This window comes from Podarcis vaucheri (genome assembly GCF_965113315.1).
Source record: "Podarcis vaucheri genome assembly, chromosome: 5".
NCBI classification, from domain to species: domain Eukaryota; kingdom Metazoa; phylum Chordata; class Lepidosauria; order Squamata; family Lacertidae; genus Podarcis; species Podarcis vaucheri.
This window is the reverse complement of record NC_138763.1, coordinates 56,942,333-56,958,629: the sequence shown is the minus strand read 5'-3', so window position 1 is coordinate 56,958,629 and position 16,297 is coordinate 56,942,333. Positions and strand designations below refer to the sequence as shown.

Sequence of the window (16,297 nt, the reverse complement as noted above, 5' to 3'; positions counted from 1 at the left end):
AGGCCTGTAAGACAGAGCTATTCCACCTGGCCTTTAATTTGAATTCTGCCTGATCTTTTATTTCCCTTCTCTTCCCTCCCCCTCTCCTTTTATGAAGATTACCCGCTTTGAGACCCCACAGCTAATTCTCCTCTGGCCTCCTCGCTGGCCCAAGTAGGACCAATTCAGTCAACTAGCCCTGGGGATTATCTAATACAGTGGTACCTCGGGTTACATACGTTTCAGGTTACACACTCCGCTTAACCCAGAAAGGTTAAGAACTTTGCTTCAGGATAAGAACAGAAATCGGGCTCTGGCAGCGCGGCGGCAGCAGGAGGCCCCATCAGCTAAAGTGGTGCTTCAGGTTAAGAACAGTTTCAGGTTAAGAACAGACCTCCGGAACAAATTAAGTACTTAAGCCGAGGTACCACTGTACTTATTTCCCCTAAATTGATTTTTGATTTTTGAATTTTATTGTTATTCATGTTTTTATACTGTATTTTATGCTGCTTTTACAATTAAGTGTTTTAAATTTGTTGTTAGCCACCCTGAGCCCAGTTTTTGAACAGGGAAGGGCGGGGTATAAATAAATAAATAAATTATTATTATTATTATTATTATTATTATTATTATTATTATTATTATTTGATAGTAGATGGAGAGTTTAATTTGCTGGTAGGTATACTCCGATTTGGACACAAGTGGCGCTGTGGTCTAAACCACAGAGCCTAGGGTTTGCCGATCAGAAGGTTGGCGGTTTGAATCCCCGTGACGGGGTGAGCTCCAGTTGCTCTGTGCCAGCTCCTGCCAATCTAGCAGTTCGAAAGCATGCTGTCAGGGGTTCAGGAGCAGAGGCGAGGGCAAGGGAGGAAACAGAGAGCGAGGGGGAGGAGTCCGAAGGAAAGATGAGCGATGACGACGACCCGAGATCTCCGAGTCTTTCCAGTGAATCGGAAGATTCACAGAAAGGAGCGCCAGTGGCCAGAGCAAGGGGGGAGCTTAGGGGGACACCCCAGGAAGAAGGGACAAAAGGGGGTTCAGAGAGCAGCAGTTGGAAATCGGGGCCAGCGTTCCCAACAGAGCGTAGTGGGGAGGAAGGGCGCCAGGTATCGGGATCCGGCGGCTCGCCGCAGGGGGGAGGGCATGAGTCCGGAGTGGCCACACCTCCATCGGGGAGCGAAGAAATGGTCAAGCGGAAAGTGGGAGGTTGGGCGCGCGCGCCAAGTTCAAATGCACAGGAAGGCGGCACAGTAAGCAGCCCGGAAAGGGAGCCAGGTCCTAAAGCCCGCCTCAAGGAGACAGAAGGGTCCGGGGGGTCAGCGTCAGAAGAGTCCAGGAAGGAAGAGACCACGGGGGGCAGAGGGACCCAGAGAAGAAAGGAAAGGCGGAAAAGGTGGAGTAAGGCGAGGGTATTAAGTTGGTGTACAGGAGGCGGGGACTCAGACGGAGCTTCGCCGGTCTAGCTTATAAGACGTAGGGCTGCACGCTGCAGCTTGGAAATGGAAACTGTAAATCAATAAAGACTTTTATAAAGTGAACGCTGGCTAGCGTGATCCTCTGTGAGCTAGGATCTGGAAGCAGCTCTGACACACGCGAAAATGCAAGTAGATAAATAGGGAAGGTTAACAGTGTTTCCGTGCGCTGCTCTAGTTCGCCAGAAGTGGCTTAGTTATGCTGGCCACATGACCCGGAAAAACCGACAAACGTCGGCTCCCTCGACCAGTAAAGCAAGATGAGCGTTGCAACCCCAGAGTCGTCCACGACTGGACTTAACAGTCAGAGGTCCCTTTACCTTTACCTTATACTCCAATTTAAAATATACAGTTATTATATACACGACAGCATCTGGATGATTAAGGGTGGAGGCGCTTCACTATATAGTTCAATTACAGTGTTGCAGCAAACCCAACAAAGAATCTTTTGGCAGCTTATAGTCCAAATTTATTATGGTACAAACCTCTAGGACGTTGGTCCAGTTCATCAGATGCATGAAATGTTAGCCTGAGTTGCAGGTATACACCCACATACCAACACACACAGAGACACAGACACCCCCACCCACCCACATGGTTGGAGGAGGGATTGAAAACAGTACAACAGAAGGTCCAGTGAATACAATGAAATTGGGTTACACTTCAGAATGTATGGAATCATCAACTAATTAAGAAAACAAGGTGGCCTATGTGCTGCTCTCTTGCCATGAATGAATATATATGAGTTGTATCCAATGCAGCAATAGATCAGGGTCTGATCAGCACAAGGATTACTGCTAAGGCAATTGGACTTTCCCTCCATTCTCCTCCATGTGCCCCCTTAATTTATTTCAGGGATTCCTCAACGTCTGACACAGATTAGGGGAAAGCTCAGAGTGCATGCAGGAATAAAAAAAGGGAGAAAGCTAGCTGTAATCCCTGCGTTGACAGAATGAGTTAGTAGAATATATGTATTGAAGAATACAAGGTAAGTGGAAGAGAAAGGATGTTCAGGCTTGCTTCTGTTATTGCCAAAATCATAGCAGAGAATGTATGAACTCCTGGAACTTGAAAGAAATTTTTAGGGGGTTGACCTTGGAATAACATTAGTTGTTCAAATGAAATTCACATGTGTGTTCAGCAGGAAAAACTAATGTTTATTTTATATATGCAAATTTACATCATGAATACTTTGTGCCAGTTCTAGTGTAGAAAGATTGAAAAATCTTTACAAAAATATTAAAGGTATTACAGAAGGTTTAATATAATTCTCATTTTTCTGTTAATTCCCATTCTCTTACTGTGAATTTGCTGAAGAGAAATATCCAGACTTTCAGCAACATTGAGACCACATATTCCACATTCCTATCCTTTCCACAATCCTCTTGTTAAAAACTTTGTTGTGGCTCTTTTTCTTTTCCCTCAGTACAATAGCATGCACTTGTCTTTTAAATGCAAGAAGTGATAATTACAAAAGAAATAATTTTTTTCATCTATCTATTTCTATATTATGTATTCATATTCAAAAAGGCAATAATGGCTTAAAGAGTACTATATACAGTTATTAGTTGTGCTTGGTTCCTGTTATATATTAAGCAGGATGTCAAATTATGTGTGAAAATGATGTAGAAGTTTAGAGACTGATAATTATTGGAAAGTAGGGATGCAAGTGGTGCTGTGGGTTAAACCACAGAGCCTAGGACTTGCCGATCAGAAGGTCCTGTTGCTCGGTCCCAGCTCCTGCCAACCTAGCAGTTCAAAAGCACGTCAAAGTGCAAGTAGATAAATAGGTACCGCTCCAGCGGGAAGGTAAACAGCGTTTCCGTGCGTTGCTCTGGTTCGCCAGAAGCGGCTTAGTCATGCTGGCCACATGACCCAGAAGCTGTATGTCAGCTCCCTCGGCCGATAAAGCGAGATGAGCGCTGCAACCCCAGAGTCAGTCACGACTGGACCTAATGGTCAGGGGTCCCTTTACCTTACCTTACTAGAATTCAATGACAAACAGACTCCATGTTTCAATCAATCTAGTACACATTCTTCAATATCTCTTTTATAATAAGTAGGTTTTGTCATATACATTATATCCCCTACATTTCAAATTTATTGGTATGACTAGTCTAGCTACAGTGACCATCGCTGTCAAAAACTCCCAAACCTTCATTTTAAAAAGGACGACTAGCTATCCTGCCATCACAAATCTTATCTGTCTCTACTACAGTCCTTCTTTTCATCACAGAAGGTCAGAATATGGCACCAATAGTGGCTAGAGGTGCTAGTACAGCTCTAGGACTTTATTTAATAGATTACACCTGGCTTTGATAGTGTTATCTGTATTCTGTAATCGATTACGTCCTTCCTTCAAAGTCTTTAACATCCTCCTAAACACCCACACAGCTGGCTTTTATAATCCTTATCAGTATTTTGTAATGGATTATATCTGACTTTTATCATTTTATGTGTATTCTGTAATAGATTATATACTTCCTTCAAAGTTTATGACACCCTCCTGAATGAAAACAGCCACCGGCTTTTATAATCTTATCTGTACTCTGTAAGAAGCCTAGGGCTTTGCTATATTCAACATTGAAATGCTTGACTTGAAAGTTAAATACATAAAGCAAGTTGGCTTAACAATAGGATTCAATATCATCCAGATGAAGAAGACATAATATTTTTGCCTTGGTGTTTTGTACAGTTTACAGTATGTTCCATCTAGATTTTGTCCAGGGCCAGCACCAAATACAAAGGTGATGTTTGCTCCTGGCAAGAGCAACTAAAATAATAATAATAAAAAATAAAAATGGCCAGCTTTCAGATGAAATTGCAGTACAACTACACTCTTTCCACTTCAGAGACTACAGGTATGTGTCAGGCACAAATGATACTTCTGAAAAGCTTTCTTTTACAAAATACAAGGAAGCATACTTGTCAGGGGTTCAGGAGCAGAGACGCAGAGAAGGGAGGAAGCAGAGAGCGAGGGGGAGGAATCCGAAGGGAAAATGAGTGATGATGACGACCCGAGATCTCCAAGCCTAAGCAGTGAGTCAGAGGACTCCCAAAAGGGAGCCCCAGTGAGCAGAGCAAGGGGGGGATCCGGGGGGACACCCCAGGAGGAAGGGAACAGAGGAGATTCAGAGAGCAGCAGCTGGAAGTCGGGACCCACGCTCATAACTGAGGGCGGCAGCAGCTGGAAGTCGGGACCCACGCTCAAGACTGAGAGCAGCAGGGAGGAAGGTAGCCAGGCATCGGGTTCCGGAGGCTGTCAGCAGGAGGGAGGGCACGAGTCAGGGGTGGTCACGCCCTCCTCAGAGAGCGAGACAACGGTTAAGAGGAAAGTAGAGAGTTGGGCGCGCGCGCCAAGTTCAAATGCAGCGGAAGCTGGAGCAGTAAGCAGCCCGGAGAGTGAGCCAGGTCCTAAAGCCCGCCGCAAGGAGGCAGAAGGATCAGGGGGGTCAGCGTCAGAGGAGAGTAGAAGGGAGGAGGCCCAGGGGGGCAGAAGGACCCAGAGACGTAGGGAGAGGCGAAGGAGGTGGAGCAAGGCTAGGGTATTAAGCTGGTGTGCAAGAGGCGGGGACTCAGACGGGTCTTCGCCGACCTAGGGCAGAAGGTGTAGAGCTGCACGCTGCAGTTCGGAAATGAAACCTGTAACTTAATAAAGACTCTTATAAAGTGAACGCTGGCGGACTTGGTCCTATGTGAGCTGGGACTGGGTGGCAGCTCTGACAGTAAGACCCGTCTCCTAAAAGCTTCGGACACCTGATATCTCGCAGCGGAGAGAGAGGCAGCTGGAGGAGGGGATCGGTGTTTGGGAGCAAGCTCACGACGGTTAGCAGAGATGACGGAAGCAGAGAAAGTTGCAGCGCTGCAACAGGCAGTTACCCAATTGAACGCGGAGGTACTGGCATCCAAGAAGAGGGAGGAGGATGCGGCAGCCGCCTACAGAGATCTCCACGCCAGGTTTGAAGCATGGGTTAAACACGGGCAGCCAGGACCCAGACCGGAGGGGGTTGGGTTGGCACGGAGAGCAGGAGGGCTTGTGGCTCACTTCGATGGGAATTTACAACAGTACCCCAATTTTCGAGCAGACGTAATGTGCGCACTGCAACTGCTGGCAAAAGACTTTAGAGATGAGGAAGAGAAAGTGGGGTTCATACTATCCCATTTGCATGGGGATGCTAAAGCGTGGCTACGCAATTTGTGGAGGGATAAAGATCCGGCGCTTCAGAATGCAGATGCCTTTATCAAAGCGATGGATGCGTGTTTTTTGTCTACTATCGATGTGGATCTTGCCCGACGGGAGATTCATGGACTGAAACAAGGGAGGGCAAGCGTCCGGCAGTACCACGCCCGCTTTTTTGCGCTGGTCAGTGCCTTAGAGTGGGACCGGGATTCGCCCCCTGTCAGAGACCTGTTCTGGGAGGGTCTAAGCTCAGCGGTCAAGGATGAAATTGCAAGGGGGGAGAGGCCCCGAAGCACGCAGGAGGTGGTCCAAAGGGCGCTGACTGTGGGGGTGAGGCTGGAAGAACGTCCCTGGTGCAGAGATGAAGGACGTGGAGGGCGCGAAGCAGCGAGAAGTTTCTCTTTCGTTCCAAGAGAAGCAGCGCGTGCGCAATCCACACCTCCGCCAGGAGGGGGAGGGGAACCGATGGAGGTTGGAGGTGCAAGGGCTCAGTCAGCAGCCAGAGCCCAAGCACCGACAGCAGTGAAAGCGAAGCCTCCTAGAGGGAACAGGAAGTGTTACATCTGCGAGGATCCAGGCCATTTGGCGAAAGAGTGTCCCCGGAGGCTCCACAAGCACACTGCAGCCTCGGCAATGGTGACTGCAGCAACGCAGCAAGGAGAACCACAGCAGGGAAACGACGATGTCTGGCTGGAGACAGAGGCACTGGGGCCCAGCCAGACGCATCAGTGAAGCAGTCCCCAGCGATCTTGCAACCCACGGACCCCCTCCCACCCAAACCAGTAGTGCAGCTCACAGCATCTCTCCAGCTACCCGATGGCGTCACTATCGAAGTGCCGCTTTCTGTGGATTCTGGAAGCAACGCAGACTTTATAGCGCAGGATTTTGTGGAGCAGCACGCTATACAGCTACTGCCTGCCACTCTGCCCCTGCAAGTCGTCACAGTGGATGGCAGAGAGTTGCTAGGGGGGCAGGTGGTGAAGCAAACACCACCGATGGTGATGCGCCTTGGCAACCACAGGGAAGTCATCAGTTTTAATGTCACCCAACTGTCGGACACGCCCATTGTGTTGGGCATGAGTTGGCTGGACAGGCACAGTCCGACACTGGCTTGGTACCAGAGACAGCTGATCTTCGGCTCCTCTTATTGCGCAGAACACTGCATCCTGCCCAGACAGGAGGGAGAGGAGGAGGAATCACAACTGCAGTTGGGAACGTTGCAAGCAGTCCCCCACAAATACGCGGACTTTTTGGAGGTCTTCTGCGAGAAAGAGGCTGACAAGCTACCACCGCACAGGCAATATGACTGCAAGATTGACCTCCTACCAGGGGCGACGCTGCCGAAAGGGAAGCTGTATTCCATGTCTGAGGACGAATTACAGGAACTCAAACAGTTCATAGATCACAATTTGCAGCGCGGTTTCATCCGGGAGTCCAGGGCAGTAGGGGGCAGTCCTGTTTTCTTCGTGAAGAAGAAGGACACGCCCCAGAAAAGACTGGTGGTGGATTTTCGCCTCTTAAACAAGATGACCAAGCCTTCTGATTTCCCCATGCCCAGGATTGACGACCTGCTAGCGACGGTGCGCAAGGGACGCGTGTTCACCAAGTTGGACCTGCGAGGTGCGTACAATCTCATCCGCATGAGGGAGGGCGATGAGTGGAAGACAGCCATGTTCACGCCTCTGGGCACCTACGAATACAGAGTGATGCCGTTTGGATTGCAAAACGGTTCTCACTGTTTCCAAGCTTTCATGCATCATGTGTTGGCGGGACTCCTTTACAAGAAGTGCGTCTGCTTTCTGGATGACATCCTGATATTCTCCGACTCGCAGCAAGCCCATGACCAAGATGTTCGGGAGGTGCTGAAGAGGCTGCAGCAGCATAGACTGTACGCCAAACTGGAGAAGTGCCAGTTCGACACGACGGAGGTGGATTTCTTGGGTTACAAGTTGTCGGACAAGGGGCTAGCCATGGACAGCGCCAAGGTTCGTGCGGTGTTGGATTGGAAGAGCCCGCGCAATCGGAAGGAGGTCCAGCGGTTTGTCGGCTTCGCCAACTTCTATCGCAAGTTTATCAAGGGGTTCGCGATGCAGACGGCGGCCATTACGGACACGCTAAGCTCCAAGAAAAAGAAATTCATCTGGACGGCGCAGGCGGAGCAGTCCTTTCAGGCACTCAAGCGTCTCTTCGCGTCGGAAGAGCAACTGCTGCATATCGACCCCAGCAAACCGATGCGGGTAGAGACAGACGCGTCCGATAGAGCAGTGGGAGCTGTCCTGCTGCAAAGGGACCCACAGGGGGTCTGGAGGCCGGGAGCGTTCTACTCCAGAAAGCTCAGCAAGTCGGAGCAGAACTACACCATCTGGGACAGGGAGTTGCTGGCCATTCATGCAGCTTTCAAGGCGTGGAGGCACTTCCTGATCGGCGCCAAGCACACGGTGCAGGTCTGCACGGATCACAAGAATCTGGAGCACTGGCGCACGGCTCAGTTCCTGAACCAGAGGCAGATACGTTGGGCGGAGTTCTTTGCTGACTTCAATTTCCGAATAGAGTACGTCCCAGGCGACACCAACGTCATGGCGGATGCACTGTCCCGCAAACCGCAATACCTCGAAGAGGCGAAGCCAGCGGCAGCCATGCACATCTTCGCGCCAACAGCGTGGGCGTGCGCTTCAGCCACAGTAGACCTGGATGCGGTGCGGCAGGCGTTGCAGGACGACTCCTTCGCGCGGGCGAAGATGGCAGAGGTGCACAAGGGCACGGCGAAGGGCGACGAGTTCCAGATACGAGACGGCTTGCTCTTACGTAAAGGGGCCATCTACGTGCCGGGAGACGAACTTCGCGCCAGGGTACTGCAGCAGCTGCACGACGCACCCACGGCCGGGCACTTTGGCACGGAAAAAACGGTGGAATTAGTCGCAAGGGACTTTTGGTGGCCCAGACTGAGAGGGGAAGTCGCGGACTACGTTGCGAGGTGCGACACCTGCCAGAGGGCCAAACCGGTGCACAAACCACCGGCGGGACTGCTGGAACCGCTGCAAACGCCGTTTGAACCGTGGGAGAGAGTGGCCCTGGACTTTGTTACGGATCTACCCAGCTCGAGAGGCAAGACAGCTGTACTAGTGGTGGTGGACTTGTTCACCAAGATGGCACATTTCATTCTGTGTGCGAAGGTGGCCACGGCGGAACAAACCGCCAAACTGTTCATAGATCACGTGTTCAAAGTGCATGGTCTGCCGCGGTCTATCCTGTCCGACCGCGGGCGCCAGTTCGTCTCGAATTTCTGGCAGAAGCTGATGAGTTTTCTAAATGTCAAGGTCGATCTGGCATCAGCAAGACACCCGCAGACCAACGGGCAAGCAGAGAGGGTCAATGCCATCATGCAGCAGTACCTGAGATGCTATGCCAATCAACAACCTGCGACCTGGGTGGATTACCTGCCGCTCGCCGAGTTCGCTTACAACAACACGAAGCACGTGTCCACAGGGGTGACGCCGTTCTTCGCCAACAATGGGAGGAATCCCAGAACCTTCCCGGGACGGGAGAGAGTGGGGGACGGAGAACCACAGACGGCGGACGCGTTCGCGTCAGAGTTGCAGGCGGTACACGATCAACTCAGACGGCAGCTGGAGCTAGCTAAGCACGCCTACAAGGTGCAAGCTGACAAGCACAGGCGGGTTGGCGAAGAGATCCAAGTGGGAGACTGGGTCTGGTTGGCAGCCCACGCAGTGCCGACCAGGTCACTAGCCAAGAAGAAGTTGGGGCACAAGCAAATTGGTCCGTACCAAGTCGAAGCACAGATCAACCCGGTAGCCTTCCGACTGGCGCTGCCGGAGGGTTCCAGAATGCATCCGGTGTTCCACAGGTCGGTGCTCACTCCCTACAAGGCACCTCACAGATTCCAGGAGCCAGGGACGGCACCGAGTCCGTTCCGGGAGCGGACGGAGACGCGAGGGGTGACGCAGCAAGACCCCATCAACGAGGTCACGGAGATTTTGGACTCCAGATGGGGAGAAGAGGGAGTCGAATACCTCCTAGCCAGAGAGGGCACCCGGGCCAGCGCCAATAGCTGGGTGCCAGACTACGCTTTGGAGGAACCCCTGCTCAAGGACGAGTTTCATGCCCTTTTCCCACACAGACCCATGCCAGCGAGCTTCTTCGACGACTGGCTGTTCACGCCCACACTTTCTTCCAGCACGTTCCATGGATTCGACTCGGACGGGGAACCCGCACTGAGCACCCGTTCCCCAGAAGGATCGCCGGCGGGTTCGGCGTCAGACACCTCGTATTGGTGGGACGATCGACCGGAGGAGCAATGGCGCCGGAAGTGGCTGGAGATGCCAGGTCGAGCGACCGACGCAGAGACTGACATGGACGTGTTCGGGGAGGACCTTGGGTTCGAGCACGGCGGTACAGAGATGGAAGCGGAACAGGTCAACGTCGGCGACCGCGAGGAGGAAGACTCGGAGGTCTTCAGTTGGCGGCCAACCACGGGGAGCGAACTGTATCCGGCATTCCCTCCCGTGATGATGGAGCACCCAGCACCCACACCTGAAAGCGGGGAGGGGGGAAGGGGGGGCTTCGAGGGGGGGATGGATGTCAGGGGTTCAGGAGCAGAGACGCAGAGAAGGGAGGAAGCAGAGAGCGAGGGGGAGGAATCCGAAGGGAAAATGAGTGATGATGACGACCCGAGATCTCCAAGCCTAAGCAGTGAGTCAGAGGACTCCCAAAAGGGAGCCCCAGTGAGCAGAGCAAGGGGGGGATCCGGGGGGACACCCCAGGAGGAAGGGAACAGAGGAGATTCAGAGAGCAGCAGCTGGAAGTCGGGACCCACGCTCATAACTGAGGGCGGCAGCAGCTGGAAGTCGGGACCCACGCTCAAGACTGAGAGCAGCAGGGAGGAAGGTAGCCAGGCATCGGGTTCCGGAGGCTGTCAGCAGGAGGGAGGGCACGAGTCAGGGGTGGTCACGCCCTCCTCAGAGAGCGAGACAACGGTTAAGAGGAAAGTAGAGAGTTGGGCGCGCGCGCCAAGTTCAAATGCAGCGGAAGCTGGAGCAGTAAGCAGCCCGGAGAGTGAGCCAGGTCCTAAAGCCCGCCGCAAGGAGGCAGAAGGATCAGGGGGGTCAGCGTCAGAGGAGAGTAGAAGGGAGGAGGCCCAGGGGGGCAGAAGGACCCAGAGACGTAGGGAGAGGCGAAGGAGGTGGAGCAAGGCTAGGGTATTAAGCTGGTGTGCAAGAGGCGGGGACTCAGACGGGTCTTCGCCGACCTAGGGCAGAAGGTGTAGAGCTGCACGCTGCAGTTCGGAAATGAAACCTGTAACTTAATAAAGACTCTTATAAAGTGAACGCTGGCGGACTTGGTCCTATGTGAGCTGGGACTGGGTGGCAGCTCTGACAATACTGATATAAAATATTCTTTTTTTGTTGTTTCTCTTTTCCAGTGCTTAGCACCAAAAAAATGCAGAGGACACAGTAGGTAATGCAGTAGGGAAAGTAAGACAAAGAAAATCTTGTTACTGCTGCTGCACAGAATCCAAATGGTTGCACAATGTACCAAGGTTCTTAAATTTCAGAACATAGTAAGCTTATTAAAGTGGACTACATTGCACTTGTCTGATAAATAGTTCATCACTGTACACCAAGACCTTAATGCTTATTGTTAGTGCTATAAATTGAAACTCCTGCTAATAAACTTCCATGAATTTGTGTACAGTGGCCTGCGGCATTATGTGAAGTAAAGTTAAAGGCACACCCTATGAACTGTTAAATAAATAAAAAAAGGGGGAAAGTATTTAGCTTCAGAATAATTGCACCATAAATTCCCAGTCATCCCCAATATGCTCAAACGTTGGTGTTTATTTGCAGGGCTTGGTGTTGTGCTGCCAATAAAGCTCAAAGTGCCATTGTACACAGGACAGATGGTCCTGCGAAGGGCAACAGAAAAGGCTGCTCTGTTTGTTTCTGCAGCAGATATTTTGAGGCACAGAATATGAAACGTTATGGCAGTGCCACACAAAGACATGCAATCGCACTTTGGTATTTATTGCCAGACATATATTCCTATATGCCCCAGTGCATAGGGGGATAGTTTCTCCTATATTGATTATATTGTTGAATGTGATGTTGCCTCTTTTGCTAGTTAAGTGTTGTTTGGGGGCAGATTTGAATGAGGAATTTGAGAAGGACTTCTGGAACAACATATGGTCTACTTAAACATTTTATTTGGTTCTGGCAAGTATTAGAGAAAACTTATTGAAACAGTGCATAGATAGTACTATGCACATCCAAACGAACAATTGGCTTCATTGGCAGAACTGTGGAACTGCCAGGATCTACTGGCATCTCTGGTGGTCTTGCCTTTGCATTAGAGCATTCTGAATGTGAGTTTTGGCAGAGATCGGAGTGGTTATTGGCCATGCTCTAGATCCAGATCCGAAACTCTGCCTTCTCTTCATATCTGTGGGAACCTTATTAGATTCCTCTTGGTTGCTGCTAGATTGGCCATCCCTCAGGGCTGGAAGGAAGCCACATCCATTACACTGGAAGTTGGTATAGAAAAGCCTTGTACAGAGTGGTTTCAGAAAAGTTTACTCGCCACCTAAAGGTACTGAGAAGTGATGCTAAGATAGAGGACTTTGCTGCCATCTGGTGGACCTTTGTTACACACATGAACAAGCAACATTTGAGATTCCTTAAGGTAAAGGGACCCCTGACCATTAGGTCCAGTCGTGGCTGACTCTGGGGTTGCGTTGCTCATCCTTATTCCTGTAAAATATGACTTTATTTGGATATACTTCTAATTCTTGTTTGCAGTACTTGACTCTCCGTTGTGCCAGGGCGCTTAATGTCTTCAGTTTTTGCATTCTTATACTTCTGTGGCCTACCACTCACTAGCTTTGTATATGCATCTTCCATTTCACATGGCCTCCTTAGTGGCTATGTTTTGCTAACTCATAAGGGTTTTTCCTCCTCTATTATGTCTTTGTTGCTTAACCAATTAGAAGAAAAAGAAAACAGGCTGCAGGTTCAGCTTTGGCAATAAAGTGTTCTGTTGGGAATTCATTTCTGGAACCAACTAATCATGGAGAGAGAAAATATGTGAAAATCCTTAGACAGGAAATATACTCTAGGGGTATGCAATACTATGCTTTAGAGCTGAATACAGAACATGTAGCATAAGGCAGAGTAGAACAATGCACAGAGGACAGGCAGCTATATAGAGATGGGTGAGCCTGTCAGTTTCAGTTTCTCATTTTTCCAGTCTTAAATTCAGTCCTCTACATTTCCACATCAGGGTGTAATTTTTTAAAAGAATGCCCTCTTGAAAATTCACCAGCATTTAAGCACAAATTGCCCCAAATCTATAGATTGGTGGATGAAATTTTGCCCAATACCCACTTTCTCCAATGGAATTTTCCCTAATACATTACATTTTCAATAGTACATGCATCTGTATGCACTTCATGCTAGAATGTGTGTTCTGTATGCATTATTTAGCCGGAGAACTGCATTGCAAAATTCAGAGAATGGCAGTGTCATTTCAGAAAGTGCAAATTAGTGAGCTTGCCTTTAAAAGTGAACCGAATGATATTTCTCCCCCATCCCCAGGCACCTTGTGCCAACCATGTATTTCCTTTGACCATTCCAAGTTGCTAATGAGATGAGACAATAAACAGTGAACACAGGTAACTTGCAAAGATGTAGTAATTTTATTGCAAAGTAGTTGGCAGCAGAATGCAACTTCATATAATTTGGCATTACATTGATGAAACAGATTTTTCTATTCCTGAATACATCATAAAACCCTATAACTATCTGTTCAGTTTTATGGGCCACCCTTTCCTTGGGAGTTGCTTGAGATTATAATTCTGTTCTTATTATTCTGTCAGTCACCATGTGGACTCCGAATGCCTCTTTACCTTCAGTTAGCAAAATGCAACAACAAACCTTGAATCTGTTTTATGCTTCCTACAAATGATGGGCTTGTTGTTTGCATCAATTTGACAGCATGAATTGCCACGTGAAAGGGTAACGTGGTCATCTGAAATTTCTCCCAAAGCACAATGGGGCAAAGCAGTAGTTTGCTTTTCAACAGAAGCAGAAATAGCATAATGGAATAGTGACAGAGAAAAGTTGGATTGTGAGATCCTTTGCTTAAGTAATTAACAAAAACATCCTAGGATTTAAACTACCGTATTTTTTTGCTCTATAAGACTCACTTTTTCCCTCCTTAAAAGTAAGGGGAAATGTGTGTGTGTCTTATGGAGCGAATGCAGGCTTCTGAGATTCAGAATTTTTTTTTCTTGTTTTCCTCCTCCAAAAACTTGGTGCGTCTTGTGATCTGGTGCGTCTTATAGAGCGAAAAATGCGGTAATTGTAAGATGAATTGAACTGAACATGAAATTCTCTGACTGAACTGGCTGGTGAATCAGGCCATAAGCCAAACTGCTTGTGTACATTTGTGACAGAGATTCCACACTAGTCAAAAGAGAATATCAAACTTATCATTTCAAAATGACATAGCAGGAGCATGTTCAGCTATGTATTATGAAGCACATTTCCTATGTCTGTTTCCAATGATTCCAGTAAACTTCAGCAATTTGCCCTTCAGCTCCTAAATATTAACTGAAGAGTCGCAACAAATCCTCCTTTGAAATATAGTCCTGATGCATCTCAGACATATGAAGTTGGCATGTATAATATGTATATGTAGAATAGTTTTTGGAAGTACAATGGAACTTAACTATATCCATAGAAGATGGGGGGAATGTTTAAAAGGAGAATGAGAGCAATTCTACAATGCCATTAAGTCAAAATAGCTGGATATAGGCAATGATTTTGATCAGAATATATATTTGATCCTGGTACTTTGATTGAACAGGGCTGTGTTTTAATCTACCAGTAAACGTGCCCAACTATAGATGTGCCTGTCTATGGATTTAAGTTTCAGAAATACATGCTAAAGATGCAGTTTTTGTTTTTGTGTAGGAAGTGCTGAATGTATATCTTGCTGACGCATTGGTATCAGTAGATTTGGTGATAGTTTTTCCTTCTCAGTTTGCTGCTTATAAGTAAGCCAGACAGAACAAAGACCATGGCTCCCAAAAGTACAGTTGTAACAGTAAGTGAGCTCGCAGCTTCTCTCCTTTCTGGTTCCACACTCTCAGCCAGTTCTGTAAATAGAATAAAAAAACAAAGTTTGGAACAATTTTTCAGATAATGTTTGTTTGTATGTATGTATCAGATTTCTTACCTGTTCTTCACCATAAGATCCCTGGGCAAGTTATAGCAATATAAACATACAAGGAAAACACTTTGTACCTTTATCTAAATGTATATATATATTAGTTTTGTTAGAGGGCAGGTTTGTCTTTGGAAGGCAACAACTGCTTTGAAGGCAGAAGGCTCAGGTCAAATTCCTGGCATCTTTGGGTAGGGCTGGAGAAGACCTCTGTCTGAAGCCCTGGAGAGTCACTGTGAGTCCATCTAGAGAACTCTGAGTTAGATTGACCAATTGCCTGGCTTTGTCTAAGGCAGCATCCTATGTTCCAAACGTAAGAGTCAAATTCTTTATTCTGCCCATCCTTACATTATCTTTCCATGCATCAGTGGCATGTGAGTCTCAAAAAGTTGCCCATTAGGGAAATGTTACCCGAAGAGTGGAAGCAACGCAGAATGAGATTTCATTGTGTGATGTTACTAGGCTTTTGCCAGGCAAAACGGGAATAAATACTGGTTTAAATATTATTTGAACAAAGTAGTAGAATATTGTAACAACACTTTGTTCTTGAGTAATTATTATTTCAAGATACTTCAGAATATATTTTGAAAATCATTATTCCACTGCCCAGATTGCTTTGGGCGGCAAGGGGGAGTTTGCATCTGAGTCTCAAGTTGTACCATAGCATGACAGCACTCGGGGGGAGGGAGTGACAGAGCCTTTTAAAAGCCCACCTCCCCTACCCTTCCCCCTCTGTTTTATCTGGCACCCACCCTCTCTCCCAACCTCCATCACAGTATGATTTGCTTCAGGACCAAGTAGGATTTTTGAGCCCAGCTGCCTTGTTCTGCAGCTGGAGTTTTTGCCTATGCCAGTGGGATGGGAGACGGTTTAGGTGCAGTGCCTTAATACTAGGCTATTCTGGCTGACAGGTTCATCTGGCTCTTGACTTGCTTGCGTTATAGGTTCTGCTTGTGTTACAGGTTAATCTGACCATTTGAGTGTTGTTTTTTCTTCAGATAATCTGGTCACTTTGGCACATAGGTGCCACAAGGGGAACTTGATAGGGTAGCTTGGTGATCCCTTTAGGCTCCATTTGGGGTGACTGTTTGTTTCTGAGGCCTGCAGGGCTTGGAGATAGGATAGAGACTTCTCCTGAAGTCAACTAGCCTCATTCACCTGGAGTTTGGGGGCCCAAAGGGGTGGTGGTGAATGCAGGCCTCCCAACTCACCGTCAGGGTGTGGCTGGGGTAAGGAGTAAACAAAATGGTTTACCACTGACCCAGCAAGAGATTGGTTTGTCTTATACCTACATGATTTCCTGATTTGTTCATTCCCACACCTATAGTTTCCCTCTGCAAATTTGGTTTAATGTTCAATAAAATGGTAGTTATTCAACACAGCAAATGTGTCCATGCATTTATTTCAATCCTGGTCTGCAATCATT

The 16,297-nt window shown here is 48.2% G+C and overlaps 1 protein-coding gene across 5 annotated transcripts in view; it reads right to left on the bottom strand.

Moving 5' to 3' along the window:
- Positions 1-13,316: 13,316 nt before the first annotated feature.
- LOC309532470 (scavenger receptor cysteine-rich domain-containing protein DMBT1-like) overlaps positions 13,317-16,297 on the bottom strand; it is a 48,350-nt gene continuing 45,369 nt past the window's right edge. For all 5 annotated transcript variants that reach the window (XM_082222757.1, XM_082222758.1, XM_082222759.1 and 2 more), the window contains one exon: positions 13,317-14,803. In XM_082222757.1, the coding sequence (XP_082078883.1) occupies positions 14,655-14,803 (149 nt within the window). In that variant the 3' untranslated portion in view covers positions 13,317-14,654. The remainder of the gene's footprint in view (positions 14,804-16,297) is intronic.